This window comes from Elephas maximus, chromosome 25, assembly GCF_024166365.1.
Source record: "Elephas maximus indicus isolate mEleMax1 chromosome 25, mEleMax1 primary haplotype, whole genome shotgun sequence".
NCBI classification, from domain to species: Eukaryota; Metazoa; Chordata; class Mammalia; order Proboscidea; family Elephantidae; genus Elephas; species Elephas maximus.
Window position 1 is genome coordinate 56564464 of NC_064843.1, and position 24610 is coordinate 56589073.

The window sequence follows — 24610 nt, forward strand, 5'->3', positions numbered from 1 at the left end:
TAATGTTTATGTAGCTTGCCTAAATCTAGGACAGCCCTTTACATACTGGTACCTGCATGTGTATCTCAGTAAGTGATCCTAGACTGGGTACAGGAACCACTGCCCGCATCAGGTCCAGACAGTGTGCTGTAACTGAATCCTTTGCTGGGAAGGATATTTGTCTTATTCAGCTTGTTTGGGCCTAGTAATATTATCAGAGTTCCCACTATCATCTTGGCCACAGTTTACTATAATCTCACAGATTTAATAAAATATTTAGTAAAAGTGTACAGAAATAAACAACTGTAAAACTGAATAAAATACAACTATAGATCTCATGACATCTGACCAAAAATACAAATGCATAGATAAATGGATAGATCAATAGATAAACAGATGCACAGGTAGAAAGTATGCGTTTCCACCAAATGATTGCTGCAATATAATTAAAAAAAATAACTTTATAAAGTCTGTCATGAAAGATGTAGAATTCCCAGGGTACAATGTGAATGATTCTCGCCATTTTCTTCAACTAAGTTTATGTTGGGCAGGAATGAAAACTAACATAAATGTCTCCTAAATTTACTTATCTTTAATATTTAGTTTTATTTCTGGTAAAAATATACACACCAAAACCTGCTCCTATTCTAGTTTCTAGACACAAGGACCCATGACATCAGTGACATTCTTCACGTTGGGTCAGCATTCTCATTTCTGCTCAATTGTTTCATTTATTTACACTCTCTGCCCCCAACCTCCTTATTTATGCTTTAAAATAGCTGTCGACTCTTTGGTCTTTTATAATTTTTTTTTTTTTAATCACAATACTCAAGGGTGACAATCTTTACTCTTTGGGCTCAACTGTTACTGCATTTAAAGGTGACTTCAGGGGATAGTTTCAATTCAAGGTTTGAAGAGCAAGCCAGGGTCATAGTTTCAGGGGCTCATTCTGCCTCAGCAAGTTCATTAAATCTAGATTCTTTAAGAATTTGAAGTTCTGTTCCACTTTTTTTTCCCCTTTTAATCAGGAATCGTCTATTGGGTCCCTGATCAGAGCATTCAATGATGGTAGCCGGGCACCATCTAATTCTTCTGGTTTCAAGGTGGTGGAGGCAGTGGTTGATGGAGACCATTAGTCCTGCAGTCCAGCTCCTCCTAAATTTATTTTTGCTTTGAAAGTAGCTGTATCTTGATTTTATACTAGACAAGTAAATGTACACAGTATCACACTATATTCCATCACTTAGGGTGCTTTTCAAGTTAAACGGCATTCTTTATTTTGGATTCAGTCGGTTTCTCTACACGCAGCAGAGAAGAATCTTAGATTTGGAAGGCGACATTGGCTACACATCATAATAGGAGGTAAAGAAACATGAAAAGTGGCATGTTTGAAGCACCTCTCTGAAGCAGCTCCAGTGTGGATAAACGCAGAGGACATTTCAGGGCACTTTTAAATGCACAGCAGAATGGTTTTACTTACAAATAAAAAGTCAAGAAAAAATACATAATTGGTAACTTGAATTGTTTCTGTGTATAATAAGCATCAGCATCATCTTTTAAAATAAAAATACAAAGAAATACTTTCTCATAACTTTTAATGAAATAATATTCTTGTGTCAACAAATCTGCCGTTTTCCATTGTAGGTAAAACACTGCAGCTGGGTTCTTAGCCAAAAGAAACAGGCAGAACACGGGCTACATTTTAAATATTCAGATTAGAAACTTCTCTGTCTCCTCGTGGTATCTCTTTCAAAAGGGACAAATAATGGAAATTAACAGGGAGTGGCACTGACATCCACTCAGATTACTATCGGGCACCACAGAGAGCTCGGGATGGCCCCACTCTAAACGGAGTCATGAACGTTTCTCCCTAAGCACTCTAATTATGTAATGGATGGATGAGTTCAGTACATGCTTGACTATGACAAGGTCAGACCTGAGGACTGCCATCTAATTCCCTGGAGCTCATATTCAAGCTTTGTTTCTGAAAGTACAGGTAAACCTGGGTTTTCTCAGATTTAACAAAATTACTCTCTCGTTTCCAGCAGCGCACATAGTTCTAATACTGCCCTTTTTCGACCACGCATGTCATTACAATTTTAATTACAGCTACTATTTATCAAGCACTTACTACGTCCCAAAGGTTTGAAAATGGGGAACTGGGGCAGGCGAGATGTTGAGAATGTTGCATTCTCAAATACAAACCATGTTATAAGAAACACGGAACACAGGTAACTTGTGTGAGCAGGTGTAAATTATTAGTATGGTGAACAGCCAAGACATGTCTATATTCATCTCCAGAAGGTGAAGTCTACTTATGTAGTGTAGGGACCTTGTCTTTATTCCATGCTACCTCTGAAGGCTTAGGAAATACAACTGAACTACATTTTGCTAAGACATGTGGCCACACATGCTTCAACACACCCTGACAGTCCCTGTCAAGGTCAGGGCTTAATAACAGCCTGACAGGAAGAAATGAGAAAATTCACATCAGGAAAAAGAAATACAGGCTTTCAAAGAAAAGAACATTTATTTTTATATATCCTTGGGGATAAACTGGTGGCATAGTGGTTAAGAGCTACAGCTGCTAACCAAAAGGTCAGCAGTTCAAATCCACCAGGTGCTCCCTGGAAGGACTAGGGGGCAGTTCTACTCTGTCCTATAGGGTCGCTATGAGTTGGAATCAACTCAATGGCAACGGGTTTGGTTTTGGTTTTTTCAGGGATAAGCTACCTGAAAAAAAATAACTGACAAACTATTTGGACCCAGGTGCTTGGAGAATCCCTTGAGCTTAGTGGTCTTAGGGTAAAAGGTTAGCAGGACATTGCCAATCCATGATTCTTACTGAAAGAAATGACTTCTCCCACATGGATCCGAGCTGACCAACACTGTTCCAAGGATGGGAGATAGTGGATATGTGATGAACGTTCAAACTTGGAATTACTAAAAATATCACCACCTTTCCCTAGATCATGAAAGACTAGTTAGTGCCTTTAGAGGTCCTCATCTCTGGACAACCCATAATTAAACAGCTGATTTAAAGGAGACTAAATTTTTGGTCTACTGTGACTAATTGGGAGACCTGGTGGCACAGTGGTTAAGAGTTTGGCTGCTAACCAAAAGGGCGGCCATTCAAATCCACCAGCGGCTCCTTGGAAATCTTATGGAGCAGTTCTACTCTGTCATACAGGGCTGTTATGAGTCAGAATTGACTCAAAGGCAGTGGGCTTGTTTTTTTTTCTTTCTTTTGTGGACTAACTGATTCCATGGCAACAACTGCTATGTGGTTCTCTTCACCAAACATGGATACAGATGCTTTAAGGCCCTTAGGAAGGAAAATCAGGTGTTCTCCCTTCTAGTTCTACAATCTCTTTGGTTAACCATGACAAAAAAATTGCCACACATTTTCACTCAGTGATGTATGCCAAGTCCTTGCTATGATTCAAACGCTGCTGAGTTCTGATTCTGAAGTCCAGGAGGAGAAGGGGGGGCAGGTATGCTTCTACAGAGCAGAGCCGTTTCAACCTACTTGCAAACCATTAGAGAGCAATAAAAGCTTTTCCTTTTTTTTTTTGAATGTCACTGAGATGTTGGACGCTGTTTGTTATTCGGCAACAGCTGACTGCTATAACATCCATGACAACAGATATTTTAAGGAATAAAATTCATACAAGATGCTTACTGAAAATGTGTAACTAAATTAACAAAAGACCTTATAAGACAGTGAGCTGTTTGACCATCAAAGAAGCATTAATAAAAGAGGCTCTTGTCTATTTATCAAACAAAGCTCTACATCACCTGGAGTAAAGCATGGAACTAGAATTACCGTAATTACTTGTTCTGTAAGCCTTAAGTGTTCTCCTCCGAGGGGATGCACACACATTTTTTTCAGCAATAAGAAATGAGGAGACAAACTGTTTTGAAATGTTTTTCAACAAAGACTAAATAAATTCACCCTGCGAAACACGAGTCTGCAAAAACATGCAGCTGTGAGCAAAACGGATTTTAATCAAATCCAGACGAAATCACTATTTCAAAAGTGCTCAAAGAGGTATTATCTAGAATGAATCAATAAGTCCCACAAGGCAAATGTTCATGCCTCTATTACAACACTGCTAAATGCCATATAACAAACTATGTACGTACTTACGTTCTTTTGATTCAAAACCTGATTACAACTGAGACAATGTTACACAGGTTGGACACCTAGACTTTTATAATTGTTCCACTACAGTAGTGTCATGGGTTTAGAACCGGAGAACGAGCCAGTGGGTGTGGAGGGAGGCTGGCTAAGGCTAATGCCTCAGTGGACAGTGGCATAAACCTATTCTGCTGGCTTCCACAGGTATTATGAGAACCTTAATACTTCACAGACAGCAAGTCAAACTCTCATATTTGAGATCCGGATTTTATTTAAAGGTAAACAGTGTGCTCAGGTGAGAGAAGTGACAGGTAAAATTTGAATGCCATAGGCTGCTTCTATTGTGTAGTGAAATCAGAACATGAGTTTCATTATATGCTACTTGGATCGTAAAGCAGACTGGAGAAGTGTCATGAGAAATACCATTTTTATGTGACACTAATATTTGCTGCATGCTCCATACGATATAAAAGACTAAAGGCCAGGATTTATAACATAGTAGAATTATGCTTTTTTTTACCCCTGAGAACTAGCAAGTTTGTCTATTTAATATTTTTATCACTCTTTGTTGAAATTATGTACTAGTTGTGAATTGCTGCCTTTTCCCAACTACGGCATTCATCTGCTGTCATCTTTCATTTTGCTCTCTGTTCTTCATGATCCTTAATTCTATTTTTCTTACCAAGGATAACATAAAAAAAAAAAAATTAGTGAATGGCACAACTGAAAAAAAAAAAAGGTAATAATGTAAAATATACTAGCTGAATAAAATGAAAATAAATTAGAAGATTATTGATCAGATACCAGAAGACTACCATGGTATATTTTAGAATATTTTTTCATGACCGAACACCTACTAGTCAAGAACGTGACAACGTTAATGCTGAGGATCACAGACTCAAATGCCTTCACGTGTACGTCAACGGGGGGTGGGGGGGAGGTGTGGGTGACTTTGGAAGTGACCAGCACATGCTGCATCTGAACACATTTGAATTTAATTGCCTCAAAAAAAAAAACAAAAAGCCTCCACTGGGTTAAACCAAACAAGGCTGGTGCCACCATACTGTGGATCATAATCTATTTTCCAGTTTCCTGCCTTTCTCCATCTTCTGTTCACTATCCCAGAACTTAATGAAGAAAACACAGAACAAGTAGCTTGCTGTTAGCTTTAAAGTGGAAACGGGGGGAAGATACACAATTCCTGGGCAAATGGAGATGGTAAGTTTCTGGATATGTTAAGCCTTGACACTGTCCCTGTCATTGCTTAGAAAGAGAAATGAACAGCTGGCTAGAATGCTTACATTGTACACTATCCAGAGATTTCACCAGACTAGCAAATGACCTCTCTGTGCCAGAGCTAAAATGAATGGCTTAATGGGATAGTTGACTCAATCCTGTGTGACATTCAATGAGTAGCTCCTTGACATAAGCATGATCACGGCTGGAAATAGGAGAAGGTGGAGCAATAAGGAGGTATGTTTCCTTCATTCAGAGACACGGAGTTTAATAGGGCATGCACATCCATGTCTTAAGCTGCTAGCAGAGGAATGAAGCTGACTACTGGATGGTACTTCCTGTAGACAGAAGACACAGGCAAGGCAAATGTGGGCAGGAACTCACTCGCCTCAGCTGGGAGGCCACCAGATTGGATGGGTTAGGCTAGAGGAATATCTTGGCCAGCGGTATGAGTAATGGGTGGGCTGAGAGACAAGGGGGAGGATAGCCAGTGAAAAGTGCTGAGGGCCTTATAAGGGGACCATATATTTGACAAGGCAGCAAAAAGAAGCCATTAGAAAAGTTAGACTTGACAATGAAGAAGAGCCCCTCTGGAATAGAAATATAAAAGCTCAGAGAAAGACGTGGAATGGTGGGGTGGGGGAGAGAAACAGTCAAAAACCATGAAGGGAGGAAGAAAAAGGCAATTAGCTGAGGAAAAAGGAACCGTCTTTTTGTCACCATCTTGATGCCTCCTATCATTGTGATAGAAGGACATTCTAAATCCCTGGGTCCTCACAGGAAGCTTGCTGCATCACTAACGGGCTCTACTACATAGCTGTCCTAATCACGGCTAGAACAGAAGATGTCAATGAAGGTCACTGCCAACCTGGGCACTTTTTCAGGCAGCACAAATTAGCCCACAGGAATCCAGCAGGCACAGATAGATTCCAAGTCACTGTACCATAAATCGACACTGAAGCCAAACACAATCAGAAAGGCTTTAACTGCCTCACAAATAATGGGTGGACTCAAACTTATGAGCATGAGTTTCAAGAAAATGAAGCAACATGGTGATGAAGACATTTGATCTGTGCTTTGCTAACAGCTGTTTTACTTTATTGTAGATATTTAAAATATTTATATTTTCAATTTTAAAGGTCTGTAGGTCTAATATAATCATGTCTCTTTGGCTGTTTTCAAAATGTTCATTTTATTAAAGATCTCAAAAAATATGTAATTTAGAATCCTCATCCATTGCTGGTGGGAATACAAAATGGTACTGACATTTTAGTTCCTCAACATACTAGAGGTAGAGCTGCCATATGACCCAGGGATTCCACTCCTAGGTATAATACTCTAGGGATCTAACAGAAGTGACACAAACAGACATATGCACACCTATGGTCACAGCAGCACTATTCACAATAGCAAAAAGATGGAAACACCAAGTGCCCATCAACAGATGAATGGGTAAGTGTGCTATACTATACAATGAAATACTGCTCAGCAATAAAGAAAAATGAGTCCCAAACATCTTGGAACATGAATGAACCTGGAGGACATTATGTTGAGCGAAATAAGTCAATCTCAAAGAACAAATATTACATGTTCTCACTTTTATGAAATGACATGAACAGGGAAATATACAGAAGCTAATGTACATCAGTGGTTACAGGGAGGGGAAGGGCAATCAACTCTCTAGGTAATAGGCACTCGTTATTTTTGCTGATGGGAAAGGCAACAACCAATGAGGGTGAAGTGTGCACCACTTGACGAAGGTAAAAGATGTCACTAATATGAACACAAGAAAAAAGGACCTTCTGGTAATTGCTATGGCATATACAATTTTGCAATAAAAGCAACAACCACCAAAAAATATCCAAAAACCAAACCAAACCCAGTGCCTTCGAGTTAATTCCGACTCACAGGACCCTACAGGACACAGCAGAACTGCCCCATAGAGTTTCCAGGGAGCGCCTGGCGGATTCGAACTGCAGACCTTTCGGTTAGCAGGCGTAGCACTTAACCACTATGCCACCAAAAAATATATGTGCAGGTATATATGTATGCATGTAGCCATATTTGTGCATAGGTGTGTATATGTGTGTGTCTCTCTCTATATAGAGAGAGAGAGAGACACACACACATACATACCCATTGCCATTGAGTAGATTCCGATTCATAGCGACCCTATAGGACAGTGTAGAGCTGCCCCATAGGGTTTCCAAGGATCTGTTGCTAGATTCAAACTGCCGACCTTTTGGTTAGCAGCCGAATGCTTAACCACTGATACACAGGTGTTTGCAAATGTATATGCACGTATGTAACTACATGCACATATATTCATATACATAATAAAGCACATGGGGCACAGTTATGGATACCTCTTAGGCATAACCAAACACCTTGCAGGATTGGTTTCCTGGTTTTCAGAGATTATGACCATAGTCTTACGGGACATCTTGGTCAAACTGGTGTAATATAGTTCCTAAAGTTTATGTCCTACGTTCTAGTTTGGTGAGTAGTGTCCGGGGTCTTAAAAGATTGTGAGCAGCCCTCTAAGATACAACTCTTGGTCTCTACTCACCTGAAGCAAAGAGAAAGAAGGAAACCAAAGATTCAAATAAGAAACTAGTCTATAGGACTAATAGTCTCATGAACCACTGCCTCATCTACCCAGAAATCAGAAGAACTAGATGGTGCCTGGCTAATAATACTGACTATTCTGATCTGGAACACAATAGATGGACCCTGATAGAATGGGAGAAAAATATGTAAGAGAACCTCAAATTCCTTAAAAAGACAGAAACAAAAAAAGACTTACTGGACTGGTTGGGACTGGAGGACTCACAAGACTATAACCCTGAGAGCTTCTTTAAACCTTGAACCTAAAGTAGCCCAAAATCACCTTTCAGCTAAGAACAAATTGGCTCACAAAATAAAGAATATCAGTCCTGAGTACTGTGTTCCTTTAAAAAATCATCTACATGAGACCTAATGGTCAACAATTACCTTAAAAAAAAAAGAAAATATAAGGTGGCAAGGAAATGAGATTAATGGGAACAGAAAAACCAGAACAAAAATATTGAGAATGTTCATACATTGGGAAGAATTAACTGATGTCACTGAACAGTTTGTATAGAACTTGTTGGATGGGAATCCAAGCTTCTGTGTAAACCTTTACTGAAAACACAATAAAATATTACTAAAACATGTTGTGCATTTTTAAGTCTCCTTCCTAGATTCTTGCCAAATGTGAGATGAGGCAAAGAGCCTCATCTTCTGAATTTGAGGTTAATCTCCAGACATCCCTGAAAGGCACAATCAGGTGGTGAACAATTGTGCATTTTTAGCCTCTTGAGAGTATTCAGAGGACTATTTCTTGAGTCAGATTCAAGTCTGAGTTTTTGTAAGAAGACAAGTTCTATTGTTAATAAACTTTTCTTGTCTGCAACACACCTGAATTCACTTAAAGCATGGCATTTGATCACATCAAATTGTGCAGGTGGAGAAGACAGGTTTAAAGGTTTAGTATGAGGATGAAAAAGGCTATCGTTCTGCACAAGTGCTATGTGGGTGTTCAGAAGGACTAGTAACTGGGAATGGCCTTGGCCAACTGGGAATGGCCTTGGCTGACTGGGAATGACCTTGGCTGGAGTTATTGCTGTGTAGAGCAATAACTGAACCTCTGCCAGTGAGGGGATGTTGATTTTCATATTTTCATGAAGAAAGTAAATCATGTTGACCAAGGTATTCTGGAATTTGGATGACAGTCCAACTCTGTTTCCCAAAACTAAATCAGAGATTTCTGTTTTCCAATCAAGAGAAAGCTGAACCAGATCTTGCTTGAGCAAAGGATTAAGTGCAGGAAGCAGCCTCAAGACACACAGGAGGTCTCAGTATATCTGTTGAGAAATGTTTTGTGGTAACAGAATACAGTGAACAAGAGACCCTCTAAAGGGCCCAGGAATCGAACACTCTGTCCGCCAAAGCTGGTTTCAATCTCCTTTAGTCCAGAGAGGGGGAGCATGAAAAATGCCCATTGAGCCAGGGTGATTATCTGACAGACCCATAGCAAATAAAGTTGAATGAAGCAGGAGCAAACATACCGGCTGGGAGTCAGGTTCTGTGCAGTTAGCAAAAGCAAACCAGTAAACACCTTTGACTTCATTCATGCCACTCAAAAGTTCTAGTAGAGAACAAGCAACATGTTCAAGAAGGTCTTTTAAAGAGTGCTCTTGAAGTTCCAGCATTCAGTCTGCTTAAATGCAGAGCTATTTCTAGCATCTTCATATTCAAGCCAGGACACTGAGGGTGGCAAGGAACCTGGTAAACCTGCAGCTGTGAAGGCAGGAACTGTGTAGGGCATGCTACTCTCTGTTGGCCTCAGTCCCCTGCCTCTTCACTGTGGCTGCTGCCAACTTGAGCTTCAGGAAAAGAATGAGAGTCTGATGATGCCAGGTGTCACTTCAAGGGCACGTCCAATGATGAGTGTTTCAGAAATGGCAGATTTCTGATGATGGCTGTTACACGGGAGGTCAGCCCACTTGGGTCACACAGGCTGCCCACATGCCTGGCTTGGTGGATCTGGATCACCTTTGTGCCAGCCTGTAGCAGGTGATGACTGGTATCTTTACAAAGGTCTGAGAACTTGGAGTAAAAACACTCCAATCCATTGCTTACTTCTGACCTGATGTTTACAAGTGCTATAGGGTCACTATGAGTTGGAATCAACTCAATGGCAAGGGGTTTTCTGGGGAGCTAATTTTTTTCTTTGGCAGCTACCTCTTTCTCAGCTTGCTGCTCACTATGAAACACCAAAGTTGGGGCTCTCAGAGGAACACTGTCAGATGCACCCTCCTCCCTAGAAATACTGTCAGAGAGAACAAAGCAAAGTACCCTGCTCTGCCTGGTCTGTGTATTTCTGCTATTTACAGACACTTCTTGGGAAGTGTGTTGCAGCAAAGTCCAGCTGTACTCACTCCTCCAGCTGCTCTATGAGTCATCAGCTTACTGAACTTTCTGATTTATCCTGAAAATATTCTGCATTGCTGGTGTTGCTTTCTTTAAACAAGCTAAAGAGATTTGAGATGGATTACAAAATTTTGGCTTGAAATTGCAGGCATGCTTGTGATAACTATATTTGCAATTACTGCCCTGTAACACCTTTTGGACCAAAGACAGATCTCTGCTGATGGGCTCTCTCTCAAGATGCTGAGGAGAAAGGCTTAGGGCTTGAGGTGTTCCATGTTATGGGAATACTCCAGTGGGTGCTCTGATCCACTTCCCTCCTCTCCCCTCTAATGATGCTGGGAATGACAGTGGCATCTTTGGACAGAAGCGGTGCAAGATACCATGCCAGCCAAGGCTTCCTTTTCTGTTCAAGATGTCAAAAAAAGTTGAAATGGGGATGTGGGATCACTTTTTCTGACTCTTTTGTATATGATGATTCCTGTGGTCACTGGTTTCATTTTGTAGATTGATTCAGATGTTAAATAGAAAGCCTGAGCCATTTGTATTGATTGATATATGATAAAAGAATAATAAAAATTAGAACAGATGATCCAATTCACATTTAGAAGATCAATTTCCATATTATATACCCTGTAAACTGGTGAATATTTTGATAGGTATACATTGTATGGTATCGATCCAAGTATCCATCTCTTAGCCTAATATTTCACTTCCATGAATCCTAAGATCTTTGATTCAATTTTTAAAAGGTCAAATTTAGTCATGAAAATAAGTACATGCCATGAGTCAGAATACTCCTGAAAGGTACACTTATGAAAATCAGATGGCAAGAAATTCATAAGTATTCCAACGCAGACCATGTGTTTCTGTCCTTTTGGCTTGTTTCATGGGAATCCTTAATTCTGTCTGTCCTGCTTGGATTGCCATCATTCTTATCCACAAACCATCACCATGAAAGGTTTGATGTACGCCTGCTATGTGCCAGGCATTATGGACACACATAAATGAAAGGCAATGCCCTGCTTGTTACAAGGTTGTCTTCTAAGGAGATGGAATCCAGAAGGAACACAGTATCATTACTAAGTGATTAGCAGAGGGGAGGATGGCCTGTGGAACACCTACTCTTCTGTTCTCTCTTCAATATTGTATGGGCACCATCTATAAGACTTCTACCATCTAGTATGAGATTTGTTTTTTTCTTTTAAATTTAGGAATGTATGGAAGGACATGCCTCTTAGCAAAGGAAAATACAAGCAAAATCTTACGAATCATATGCCCAGATAAACTTTGGTTTGACAATTTACCAGAAAAATAAGTTAATCAGTCAAGGTTATTTCCTTTGTACTAGCCCCTGCTCACAGTCTATAAAAGGAACAGGGTTTTTCAAATATAGAGAAGCACTCCGTTTCAGTTCCAAATGCCGTATCTGGTTCTGATTATAGAATTCTGCCTTTTAAATAGAGACCAAGGGAAAGGATACTGTTACAAATGAAATACTGGGCAAAGGGCTTCCACCACAGCCAGACGCCACTCAAATAAAGTCAAAGCACTTTTCGACCTGCAAGATTCCATTTAATTTTAAGTCTATATAATAGCTGGCTTTCACTATTAGCCATTAATCTCACTGGGACTTCAAAATTCTAATCATGCAACTAAACATTAAGAAAATTTAATCACACGAGCATGCCATTAATTTAAGACGACACTATCAATCTGAAAAATCATTACCTACCTCATATTTTAGCTTACGTTGAATGGTGCCATTGTGATGTTTCTCTTTATCCTGAAAAGAAAATAAAAAGCTCTCTATATTAAATTATAATATTTTCAAAAAGAAGTGATTTGTTCACAAATATTTATGAGGAAAAAGAAGTGATTTGTTCACAAATATTTATGAGGACAAAATTCTAAGGAAACACGCTTGCCATTCAACAATGACACCCTTCTATAGAATTTATACTCCCTAGGTAAACATGACTCTATTAATCACCTACTTGTAAAAGAACTGAACCATTTATTTCTAATTTTAAAATTCTTAAAAAATATATATATTTTAAAGCAAGATTTCCTTAGGATAATCTTTAATATGCAGGACAGAAATGAAATGTCTTTGTTGATTAAAAAATCAACTTGTCACAAATATACATTTTCTCAAAGGTAAAATGTGTATTTCCACTTCAGGTAATTTACAAAGTAAATTAAATGCTTTATGAAAATGGGGAGTTGTGTTTTAGGATAGAATGGAAAAATATTACATGTAGAATTTTTATAAATCAAGGAAAGTAACTACGGCACTGTAGGAGGCTTGTATTTCCTTAGCAACTCTCATAATAGTCTAAAATTTTAACAAAAATAGTTACTCTCGAATTAATACTTATTTACAAACTGTTAAACTCCACCTGAGCAGTATTTAATTACTTATATCTAGAATGTTCCATATTCAATCTGTATTTCAGTGTAGCACCTGAACTTTCTCACTTAGAACCACCTTACCACCACCACCACTAACTTATTTTAAAGGTCATCTTGAGAAGGAATGACCATATGACTTCACTCCTTCAGCTCACCTTCATCACTTCTGCTGACACACTGCTGTCACTGCCAATCACACGATGCAAACCCTGAAGACGTCTTTGGACTTCTTCTTCGATGTATGCATTGATCCTTGAAACAACGGAGACAGGGCCCTTTGAACACTTTTAACCACCTGGAACATTCTGAGCTCCTTTCTCTATCATGCCTTCATAACAGAAGCCTTTTTCATTCAAAATGCCAAACACTAATACCACGTCGGGACCTTGAACATTTTTCTCCTAAGAAACCTAACAACGTATGTTTGCTATCTATCTGGGTTTTCCCAAACCAGAAAGAACCTGACGGATGACAGAATCTTGGGAATGGAAAGGAGACTAAGTTATCTCGTGCAAATCTTTTCGAGACATTCTTAGTGGAGCCCCCATGGCAGGGTAGGGGGACTCACAGATGCTGGCTTCACAAGGCTCTGTGGTCTCAAGCCTTACTCTGATAGCAAACACTTCACTTGGTGAGCCTCAGTCTTCTCAAACAGAAAACGGCAATAATTATTTTTCACTGCATACGTCTCACATACTCTGAACATGTTATCAGGAGGGATCAGTCCCTGGAGAAGGTCATCATGCTGGATAAAGTAGAGGGTCATCGAAAAAGAGGAAGACCCACCACAAGAGGGACTGACACAGTGGCTCCAACAATGGGCTTGGGCATAACCATGACTATGAGGATGGCTCAGGACCAGGCAGTGTTTCCTTCTGTTGTACACAGGGTCACCACCAGTCTGACTCAATGGCACCTAACAACAACAACGTCATTTATGAAGATAAAAAAGGACAGGTGGACACACTCTCGATGGATTTTTGTTATTAAGATCACACAGTGTCTTGCGCATCGTTCCGCAGCTGTCTTGTCTCTCCAGTTAGACTATCTGCACTAGCTGGTAGAAATCACATTTTGAAGGGTTGCTACGAGTCAGAGTCGACTCAACAGCAACGGATTTGGTTTACTTTCCAAAATGCCTGACAAAGTGGGCCAAGGCAGAGTAGAAGCCCAAACAGCTGCCTTTAGAGGATGCTGTCAACTGTATATATGATAGAAAAAAAAAAAAAAATACCCCACAGAATATATGTGAAGTGGGATGACACACAACCATCAACCTTCACCGTAACGGGAGATTTCAGCCCAATCTCTGGTCTGGCTGATTTGGCTTTAAGCCACTCCATCCAGAGGAACCACAGAGACCAGACAATTTTCGTTCCACTGGAAATCCTTCTAGGAGCTCAGTATGCCCAAAGAGAAGTCTTACTGAGTTATAGGCCCTCTTGCCCTCAGTCCTACAGACACTCATTAGATAAACTATTTTAAATTAACTTTTCCAGGTTGAAATCTTAGCATAGTAAAAAAAAAATCTTCATCTTTCTAAGCATATGCATAACCCTGTAAATACTTTTTGTACTAGTGACCAAGGTAAAGGTGATTTTCTAAAATGCTAGGTAAAGAGATTATTACTATTTTAAGTAAAATATTGCAGAAGAATGCTTTAAGGTAATAAACTGCAGTATTTACCTTTTAGCACTAAAAATAAAACCATGTGCAACCGAACCTGAGCCAAGGCCATTTACATGGCCTTTATTTAAGTGTTAAACTAGCAATATGGAAGATGTAGTCCTAGATTTAAAGGGATACAGTGGCTCATGCCATTCTTATTATATTCCGATATCCAAATACTCTAAATCTCCTAATACCCAGAGCTCAGGGCTACCCAATTTAAAACGTCCTGTGACATTGAACAGGCTGAGGAAAATAATCGTCATTTTCTTTTAGCCAAAGAGTGATTAAGCTGATTTATCTGGGAGCTCTAAGCTCTGGAACAATTCACAATACCCCCAAAGTAACATCAGATATATTTTATGCTATTTATGATCATTTTGAATATACTGGTACAGTTTTTAATAACACATTTCATTTACCTGTAATCAATGACTTATATATAAAATTAAATGTCAGCACAAGGTCCTCTATCTTGGTACAGTTCAATTAATTCTACTTCTTTGTTCCTCCCCATATGGTGCTGCATCACTCCTTCCTGGCTGGGCTGATTTCTCTGGACTTTTTAATTCTATCTTCTCACACAAACAGCTTGTACTAATACTCCTTGGATCTGGCCATCCAGGTCCCAGTTCTCTGATTCCCTTTCTAACGATAGCACACCCCACCACCAGTGGGGCAGCAACCGACGAAGACAAAGCATGTTTCGGGCACAAGCGTTACTTGTTGCTTTGGTAGATCTCTCCACATGCAATCTGATCAGTACAGGGACCAGGGAGTCGCTAAATCACATTATGAACGCAGGCATGCATCCATGGAATGTCGAGTACCTGTCATCCATCACAGGGACCAGATGAGCCTGAGACTTCTCAGTACTGAGTGGCAAGCCAGAGGAAGAAGCCTGCCCCTCCAGGGTCCCACGATGCTCTTTCTGAATGACATCAACATCACAGATCTTTTGCTTCAGCTGCTGGATTTCATGTTCCAACCTACAGAGACAGGAGCCACATGAATTCATTCGTTAACAGTATTTCCCGAGCATCTTTGCTACGTTAGACATTGTTCCAAAAACCATAGGGAATCCAGACAAAAACCCAACATGCAAAGAGCCTTACTTTCTAGTAGAAAAGGTGCCACATACGTTTAAGACAAGTATGAGGTGATAAAAGGCCACAAAGCTCCAAGTGTCTAGAGGCTGGAGGGAATTCTACCATCAAGGCCATAGATATTCCCAGTGTGTTCCAGGGAAGTCCTCAGAGGGGGATGTACAGGATGCTGAACCCCTTAACCCTGCTTCAACAGAACAGTTGATTATTGACCACATATTGGGACTTCACTAAATATTTCTTGACAAAAGAAATCTATGCTCTGAAGAGTTTTTAAAATGACCAACCAAGGAGGATCTCCATGGTCAAGGCAGTTCTAAGCTGAGTCTTAAGAGGCCAGTGGGAATCTGAACTTTTGGAAATGATGATGGAAGGTTCTCTAGGTACAAAAGCAATATGAATGAAGGTGCTAAGCTGAGCAAACAAGAAACCCACTTTGGCTAAGGTAGAGGGTGTGGGAAAGGGGAGCAGAGTAGGAAAGACAGAACTAGGAAAGCAGGTTGAGTACGGCAGAAATTAAAATAACCCCCGAACTATGGGACCAAACACGTATCTCCAATAACAATACATCTACATGAGGTCAAATGAGCGGAAGGCCGTTTTTTCTACCGGCTGAGGCATGCTTAAATCCAGAGCCATCAGGCTAGAATGGCCAAGTTTGCAAATAAATTCGGCCTCAGGGAGCGTAAGATCTGGTTAAGGTCTGTAGTCACTCACTATGTGAACCTGGGCAAGTTATTTAAATCTGAGTCTTGATATCTTCATGTATCAAATGAAAGTCAATTAGTCTCTCTACGTTCCTTCGGCCCCCAAAATCAGAAATTCTAGATTCAGATGCTGATATACCATGATGTGCCCAGCCCCCCGGTATCACCGGCAGCAACTTGACTGGTCTATCCTGAAAATAAAAGCCAAGTTCTTAACTCCTAGACATGTGATCGTGGGGTCATGAGAGTTAGCACTCACGGGCTTCACAGAACGCACTGCCCAGCTTAACTCAGCCTTCTGTCTACTGATTAGCAAATACTTGCTGAGCATCAGCTTGCATACTACATAATATTTTCGAAGGAGGAGATAATATACATAAAAGTGGGATATAAGGGGTCAAATGGTGGGCAAAGAACCAGGGAACAATATGAACCCATTCTCAGAGAAGGCAAAGAAAATGAGCCACACGGAAGTAGGTAATTACCACCATTTATAATTAAGAAGATGCCTACTGAGGTTGTCCAGGGAAGAGGCAGTTGAAAAGGCTGGACAGAGCAAATGGGGTTTGAGTGGGGCTCTGAAGGTCAAGCAGGATTTATATGGGTGGCAAGGGACAAACTGGGCAACTCAAGAAAGGGTTGCAGCACTGTAAAGAGCAGGTGCAGCAGCTGTGCGGTCAGTAGCCAAGAAAGCAAAGTGGTTAAGAGTTGGAGGGTAAATAGACCTAGGTTCCAGTTGCTACGTTCCACTTTCTAACTGTGTGACATGGTCCTCCCACTGTTGCATAACCACTGCAGGCTTCAATCTGCTCACTGATAAACTGGGGATGCTGGCACTCTCTTCACTTGAAGAGTAAATGATAACGCACATAGGGCATTTACCACAGAGGCTGGGTGCAGGATCATTTTTCATCATCATCACTAATATTATTTCTACTACTACTCTATTTATTAAAAAGCTCCGACCATCTGCTTCTGTTCTGACCCCACACGGGGAAGGGAATTCCTGCTCAGGTGACAGAGGGCTTTTCAAGTTGTAGAGAAGCTGCCTGATGTATGCCATTGGGGCAGCTGCAATGAACAGGCGGTGGGAAAAGGGCAGCAAAGTGGATTCAAACTCCTTCGTAAAGCACTGAGAAGCCAACAGGAAAGCCAAGTTTAGGGCACTGTTGTCCACTCTGGTCCCGTGTGAATTGAATTTAATATTTCATATTTGTGGAATTTTCCAAATGGCAAATCAAGTGGGCCCTGGCCGAGCCATAAGAACCCTGGAAGAAAGTAAAGCACAGCAGACATTCCCACAGAAAGCGGCAGACGCACAGCAATGAGAGCAAAGAGATCGCGGCTTGTCAGCCTGAATCACGCAGGCCTCAGCGAAGACTTTTCCATCAAAACACATTAAGCTAAGAGTCTCCTTTGCAGGGCTCCTGGAAGAATGCTGACATGGGGAAATCACTTCTGTGGAAATGGCAATACTGCTCCCACTATTACGGAGTATTAATACTAAACGCCCAGGAAGTGGAGCCGGTTGACAAAAGCCAGAGACATAAAGCTAAAAGCTCATGCAGCAATCTTCTGCACACTGCAGGGAACAAATTGAGAGCGTGCCCTCCACTGCTTTAAATTTCTAGGGCTGGAGATTTGTCCGGCAGTTCCATTTACATAACATACCTGCAATCGTTTTCTTAAACCTCCGACCTATTTCTCTGAAGTCATAACATTATGGTTTTTGACTGTAATTTTGTTGCTCTGTTTTGCCTCAGGGAATCACCAGGGACTGATTGTGAATACAAACCACCGTCTACAAGCAGATCATTTGAAAAGAAGGTTTTCCTGACCTCTTCAGGCAAGACGGCAGACGAGGCTTCAACACCTCACAGTAGGTAGGTATTGCCTTGTCATGAACAATTGATCCCCTGTCTCTGCCCAAATGTCAGGCTGGGGTCTTAGGGGCCATGAGCTTCTCAGGAGATGCTGTGGGTGGGAAGTACAGCAGACAGGCTGGTTCGAGGCCCTCCAATCAGGCTTCAGGTGAAGATCTCACCTGAAGCAAGGGTCTGGGGCTAAAAGAAAATGCATACACCCTGATCTCGTCCCCCCACTTCTTGTAGGCGAGGACAGAGTCCCAGAGAAGAAACACCCTGCTTAGTGAGGTCGGAAGGGACTGGGTCCAGGAACGAACCTCCATGGCCGGACCCCAAACTAGGTGCTGTTCACACACCAGTGACATCAGCCTTTCTGGGAATTTTGGCATTACATCTGCAGGGCCACCAGAAAAAGTGCTCTCAAATTCATGCATCTATTCATTTTGAGAACCTACTGCCTGGTAAGCATGGCGACAGGGAATAGGTACAGAAAGAGAACCAATACCCTTCCTTACCATGAAAATAGTTCTAGTTTGCTGGTTTTATTTTTCATAACACCAAAAATAGTATCAGATAATATAAATCATCATAAAGGAAGATACCATTGTGTTCAGAACCATTTGAAAGTTTTGCTTGTTTCCTTTGTTTGCTTTTTAAATACACAATTGTGAGGCCTCCCCTCAAATATTGAGAATCTATAGAGGTGGGACAAGTTTCTTTTTTTTTTTTTAGTTCCCTACCAGGTATCGAAATCAGTATACTATATGCAACCGGTAAACTCAGGGATGATGCTTTATTGTAACAAGTGCTTGTCACAGAGAAGCTGTGAAGCCACTGCTGAGGGAGGACAGGGAAGAGGGGAGGAAATAGATGGGAGGAGGGAGAGAGGATGGTCGAGGGAGGGAGGAAGGAAGGGAGGACAGAGGGAGGGAGGGAGAGGGACAGGGAGTAAGAAAAGGAAGGAACAAAGGAAGGAAAAAAGAAGAGAAAGAAAGGAAGAGAAGAAAGAATTTAAAAAGGAGAAGGAAAGGGAAGGGGAGGGAAAGGAAGAGGGAGAGTTGGGGAGAGAAGGCAGAAGGAAGAAAGGAATCAGGGTGTGAAGCTTTCTCGACCTTTTGTGTTTATCAAAATATTAAAACATACACATTCCATAGGTCAGTGGGGTAATGGATAAGGGCTTTATGTTTGTGTGATTTTTTGTTGTTGTTGCTTCCAACTTTAGGCCCAAGATTCTAAAACAAGGATACTAAGGAGGAATAAAAGAATGTTTAGAGGTCTTTGTCTTAAAAAAAAAAAAAAAATTAGGTGTGGTAAAAATAAGTATCTGTCTGTGCATTAGAGAATGTAAAGGTTAAAAGAATTACTTTAAAAAAAAAAGTGAGAGACACGCCATAAAGAGTAGGAACCAAGCAGCCATTTGGCACGTACTACATGGCCATGGTTTCCCCTTCCACCTCTCACCTCTCCTGGTCCTTCCCCAGGGCTTCCTGGTCAGGTGCCAGGCCGGTCGGGAGCCCAGCCTGCAGGTTGCTGCTGCTGTCCGCACTGGGGACCTTCTGCCTCTGCTCTTCCATCTCCAGGCCCAGGGTGGAGCGCCTCTGCAAGGCGGAGTGCCTCCTCTCCAGGCTGGCCACTGCCTGCTCCAGTGCCTCTCTCTGCTGCTTCTCCCGGGATTCGAGAATCTCCTTTTCCTTTTTCCTCACTTTCTCTTCCTGACGTGCAATGTTGGCAGTGAATTCAAACGTGGCTTGCAGCTTTTGCAGCTGGCTCGCGTTGGCTTGGTACTGCGTAAGTTGTTCTTCTTTTTCTTCCATTTCTTTTTCTACTTGATAGAGCGTGTTATCTAAGCTGAGAGGGCCTCTCTCAAGGATCTCAAATGCTCTCTGCTTTTCTTCCAACAAAGCTGGTAGATGATTTTGCAGGAGGTACCGTAGCTGGCGTTCTTTATACTGCAGCCTGTGCTCCACCGGCTTTATTTTCTCTAAATCTTGAGCCATCTGGGTGACATGTTGGACACTAGCGTCATTTTTTCCCAACAACCTAGATTCATCTCTATTTTCACATTTTAAATGCTCCAGGATTTCCTGTTCTTCTTCAACTTCTTTCTTCAGGAGGTCTTTCTGATGAACCAGGTCCTTCTCCAAGTTCCCTAGCTTGACTAGTTGCCTTCTCTTGAACTCTAAGAAATGCAACTGAGCTTGTCGTAGTTCCTCCCCATCATCATCCCCTTCGGCCCGTGCTTCCTTGGCCCGCAGGAGGGCCTCCCGGATGTCCTCTAGGTCTCTCTTCTCCTCCTCCACACGCTGGACCTCGCCTCGCTGCAGCAGGTGGATCATCTCCTGCTTCTCTCGGATCTGCTCTTCGAGATGAGCCACGAGCATGAACTGCTCCTGTTCTTGCTCTTCCAGTCTCTTCTTCTCCAGTTCGAGCTTGGCATACTGTTCATCTTTTTCCTTTCTGAGCCAGTCCAGTTCTCGAAATATCTGCATTTTCTCGGCCTTCTCATCGTTGTTGAGCTCTTGGAGCCACTGGAGTTCTTCCTTGACAGAGAGAAAGCTCTCCTCCACTTGTTTCTTCTTCTGCACTTCCATCTCCTGCTGCTCCCTCAGCCTCTCCTCTTCAAACTTTTCCTTCTCAGCCAGCAGATCCTTCAGCTTGCTCTCGATGTGGAAGCTGCGGCGTTTGAGGCTCTCCTCCTGCTTGCGGATCTGGCGCTGCACGATTTCCGTCTCCTTACGCTGCGTCTCCACCTCCTGCTGCATCCGCTCCAGTTCAGCCTTGTCTGATTTCTGCTTTTCCTCCATTTCTTCTATGAGTTTCCTAAAATGCAAAATGCCAACTGATCATCTGATCACTGCGTTTAAATGTTGCTCTAACTTTCCCTTAACTGAAATGTTCTGAAAATGAAGACACAACATAAAGCCAAACCCTTCATTAAAATAAAAAAGAGGAATTTTTTTCATTCTTTAACTGTCTAACGTATCATTTGCCTAGTCTCCCGAAGTAGCCTCTGATATCATTTCTTTATAAGCCTAAAATCATAATGTGTTATGCATGATATAATTTAAAAAGCCCCTGAGCTCAAAGAGAAAGAACCATGCTCAATTTAAATTTAAATGTGAATAATTTTATTCAACCTAATGACTAAAACTCAGGAGAAGTTCCATTACAAGATGACATTAAATAAAAATGCTTATGCTGCCCTCATCTCACGGGGGTCAAATATCAAAGTCAAGAAAATTGACAGTTCATTGTTCCAACTCAAATAACTACATGTTATTTAGCATTTAATCACAGATAAATGGTGCTTACCAATGACCCAAAATATTAGTTTATTGATGTATAACATTGAAAATAACCAGACTCTTCATCAGAATACTCAACTGCACAATTCTGGGGATTATATGTTATGTGCTATCTCAAGTGTAAAAATTATGCCTAAAAACCAAACCAAAAACATGTTGCCGTCGAGTCGATATTGACTCACAGCCACCCTATAGGACAGAATAGAGCTTCCCATAGGGTTTCCAGGGAGCGGTTGGTGGATTTCAACTGCCTAGCAGCCAAGCTCTTAACCACTGTGCCACCAGGGCTCCAAATTATGCCTACTGGGAGCTAAATCAATGTTTCAGAGCCAACATGGCCTCCCAAGCAAGAACACAAGTCTATAAGCGGATCAGTGAGTGGCCTCCAGCTCCTGGCCCCCCTAAGATCTATCGGGTGTGATGCTGGAAACCAAACCAATTCATCTGTGACACCTGAACTCCAGCTTCTAGAAAATAAATACCCAGTCTGCAGGTTGCCTATAGGCTTAGCTCCTAATCCAATATCTATCATTTGTCCATTTCTTGGCTTGTTAAGTAAAACAGAAAAAAAGAAAAGCAGACAGTATTTACAGTATGTATTGAACAAAGAATTACATTCGTAACATATAAAGAACTCCTTAAGTCAATTAAACAAACACACACATACTCCAAGAGAAAAGTGGGTGAAGAATATGAAGGAGCAAGTCATACAAGGGGTAGTACAAATGGCCAATCAATAAAAATAAAGATGTTTAAAATGCAGAGAAATATAAAAGAAAGGAAATCTGTCATTCTTTTGGCTTTTTCAAAACTCAAAGGATATCGTTCAGAGAAGCTACACCTTTGAGACACATTTTTTGAAGTATATATGTGGTATGTTAAATTTAATTGGTGTATTAAATTTGCCTGCTGACTGTTCCCCCTTTCTCACAAATATCTACAGATGAACTATTAACAAAATTCAAACATTAAGTCAAACCAACCGGCTACCAAGAAATGACCTAAAGCCATTAGACATGTAACTAACAGACAGAGGGCAAGAAGGAGGTACTGACACAGACATAGATGAAATCAGGCCAGGACACGAACACCGGAATCCAACAACTAAAACTCATATTCCACGTGGCTTACCTTTTACTCTCTAATTTTTCAAGTTCTTCACGCTGCTGCCTCTCAAATTCAAGTCTAAGAAAAGCAAATGAAAATGAGTCATTTTCTTAAAGAGTTTTTCTCACTCTCTGTATATAGAGTCACACATACTGCAAAGAACATCAGTTTTTCAAGTATTATTTTAATTACCATAGATTAGCAAGCTTTATGATGTATTCTTTGCTCTATGGCTATATTAGAAATTAGGTATGCTTTTGAGTGCTTGAATTCAGACTGAAAAGAAAACATCTTACTTAAAGGAAAATAACAAAACATCACTGTATCGAAAAGGTAGAGTTAGATAAGATTTCTAAATGATAAGCATGCCTACTCCTGCCAGCTTACACACTGATGTGAGTATATAAAAATGGAGCATCTCTACCTTAGACAGATGGGTCCTTTCATAGGGAAAAGACTGCCAGGGAGGTAGAGAGGGAGAGAGAGAAAGCACAGGCATCAGTTAAGAAAAAAATTAACGGGAAACATCAAGAGAAAAGCAATAAAGTACTTAAAAGCCAGGAGCCATGCACAAATTGAAACATCTTTTTATAAATATCACATTGCCCAATCATTTCTGAAGCAAATACTCCAAAGGTTAGCTCTGTTACATTTGCATACTTCACACATGATAATAATCATAACACTGATAATAACTGAGTACCAAAAATAACTGCGAGCAGTAGTCAAATTTGTATTTTTTCTACTTTATAGTTATTCTGCGTGTAGGTTCGGCAAGATTCTCCATAACTAGTAGTTGTGTGATACGGAAGTTACGGGAGGTTATACAGACTGTGAATAGATTTACTACTGTGGGGTTCGGTTGTTGAGAATTTTAAAATAATGCTCTAAAATACTGATAATAGAAGTCAATTTCTTCTCAAATATTAGATTTAATTATTGCAAGATTTCATTATTTCCATTAAATAGCATGCATTGAAATTCTTAAACTCATACCTCGTGATGATATGATGAATGGCAGACACAGTTACAAAACCGAACTGTGGAAAAACTGCAAATCTTTCTCTTTGGATAATGTGGAAACCCAGACTGGCAGGAGAGTTACTTTCAAGACAGATCTTGCCCCTGTCCCCATGGGGCTCCCACTCAAGGTGGCTTTTGTAAGTAGAACTGAGTACCTATTATGTGGCACATTCCATGTTAAGTGATTTCCATGTTGTGTTACTTTGGTCTCTAGTAAACCTTTAACATAGCAAATTGTATCTCCATTTTATAGATGAGGAACTCAAAGCTTAAAATGTTAAACTTAGAATGGAAATACGTGACGGAGCCATGATTTGAATTCAAGATAATCTGCTTCCAAAATACACTACATTAACTCATTTTATAAGCACTGCTCAAACTTGTCATATACAATAATTAGATTAATTCCTTCACTGAAACTTGTTTAGGCTTATATTTACCCTACTGTCAAAGAAAATAATTTGTAGCTTATTATAGGCATTGCCATCCACGAGAAATCAGTCACACAAATATGTATGAAAGGCATTTGCCAGTCACAGAGCCCAGGCATTCCATAAAGCAGGTATTAAAAAAAGTTGCCAACTCAATGCCAACTCATGGCAACCCCAGACTTGTCAGAGTAGAACTGCGCTCCACAGGGTTTCAATGGCTTCTTTTTTGGAAGTAGATCTCCAGGCCTTTTGTTCAAGGCATCTCTGGGTGGATTCAAACCTCCAACCTTTTGGTTAGCAGCTGAACACGTTAACCATTTGCACCACCAAGGGACTGCCAAAGTAGGTATTAAAAAAAAAAAAAACCCACTGCCGCTGAGTCGATTCCGAGTCACAGTGACCCTATAGGACAGAGTAGAACTGCCCCGTAGGGTTTCTAAGGCTGTACATCTTTATGGAAGCAGACTGCCACATCTTTCTCCCATGGAGTGGCTGAAGGGTTTGAACCGCTGACCTTCTGGTCAGCAGCTGAGCACTATAACCATTGGGCAACCAGGGATTCTAAAAAAAAAAAAAAAACCATTTCCGTTGAGTCGGTTCCAGTTCATAGCGACCCTATTGGACAGAGTAGAACCTCCCCACAGGGTTCCAAGGAGCACCTGGTGGATTCAAAC

At 40.9% G+C, this 24610-nt stretch overlaps 1 protein-coding gene across 2 annotated transcripts in view; it reads right to left on the bottom strand.

Moving 5' to 3' along the window:
* Positions 1-24610, bottom strand: part of KIF16B (kinesin family member 16B) — a 397632-nt gene that overhangs the window by 158919 nt on the left and 214103 nt on the right. For both annotated transcript variants that reach the window (XM_049870024.1, XM_049870023.1), the window contains exons 18-22: positions 22507-22560; positions 19532-20890; positions 15223-15381; positions 12880-12976; positions 12045-12095 (exon numbers count right to left, since the gene is read on the bottom strand). In XM_049870024.1, coding sequence (XP_049725981.1) covers positions 12045-12095; positions 12880-12976; positions 15223-15381; positions 19532-20890; positions 22507-22560 — 1720 coding nt within the window. The remainder of the gene's footprint in view (positions 1-12044; positions 12096-12879; positions 12977-15222; positions 15382-19531; positions 20891-22506; positions 22561-24610) is intronic.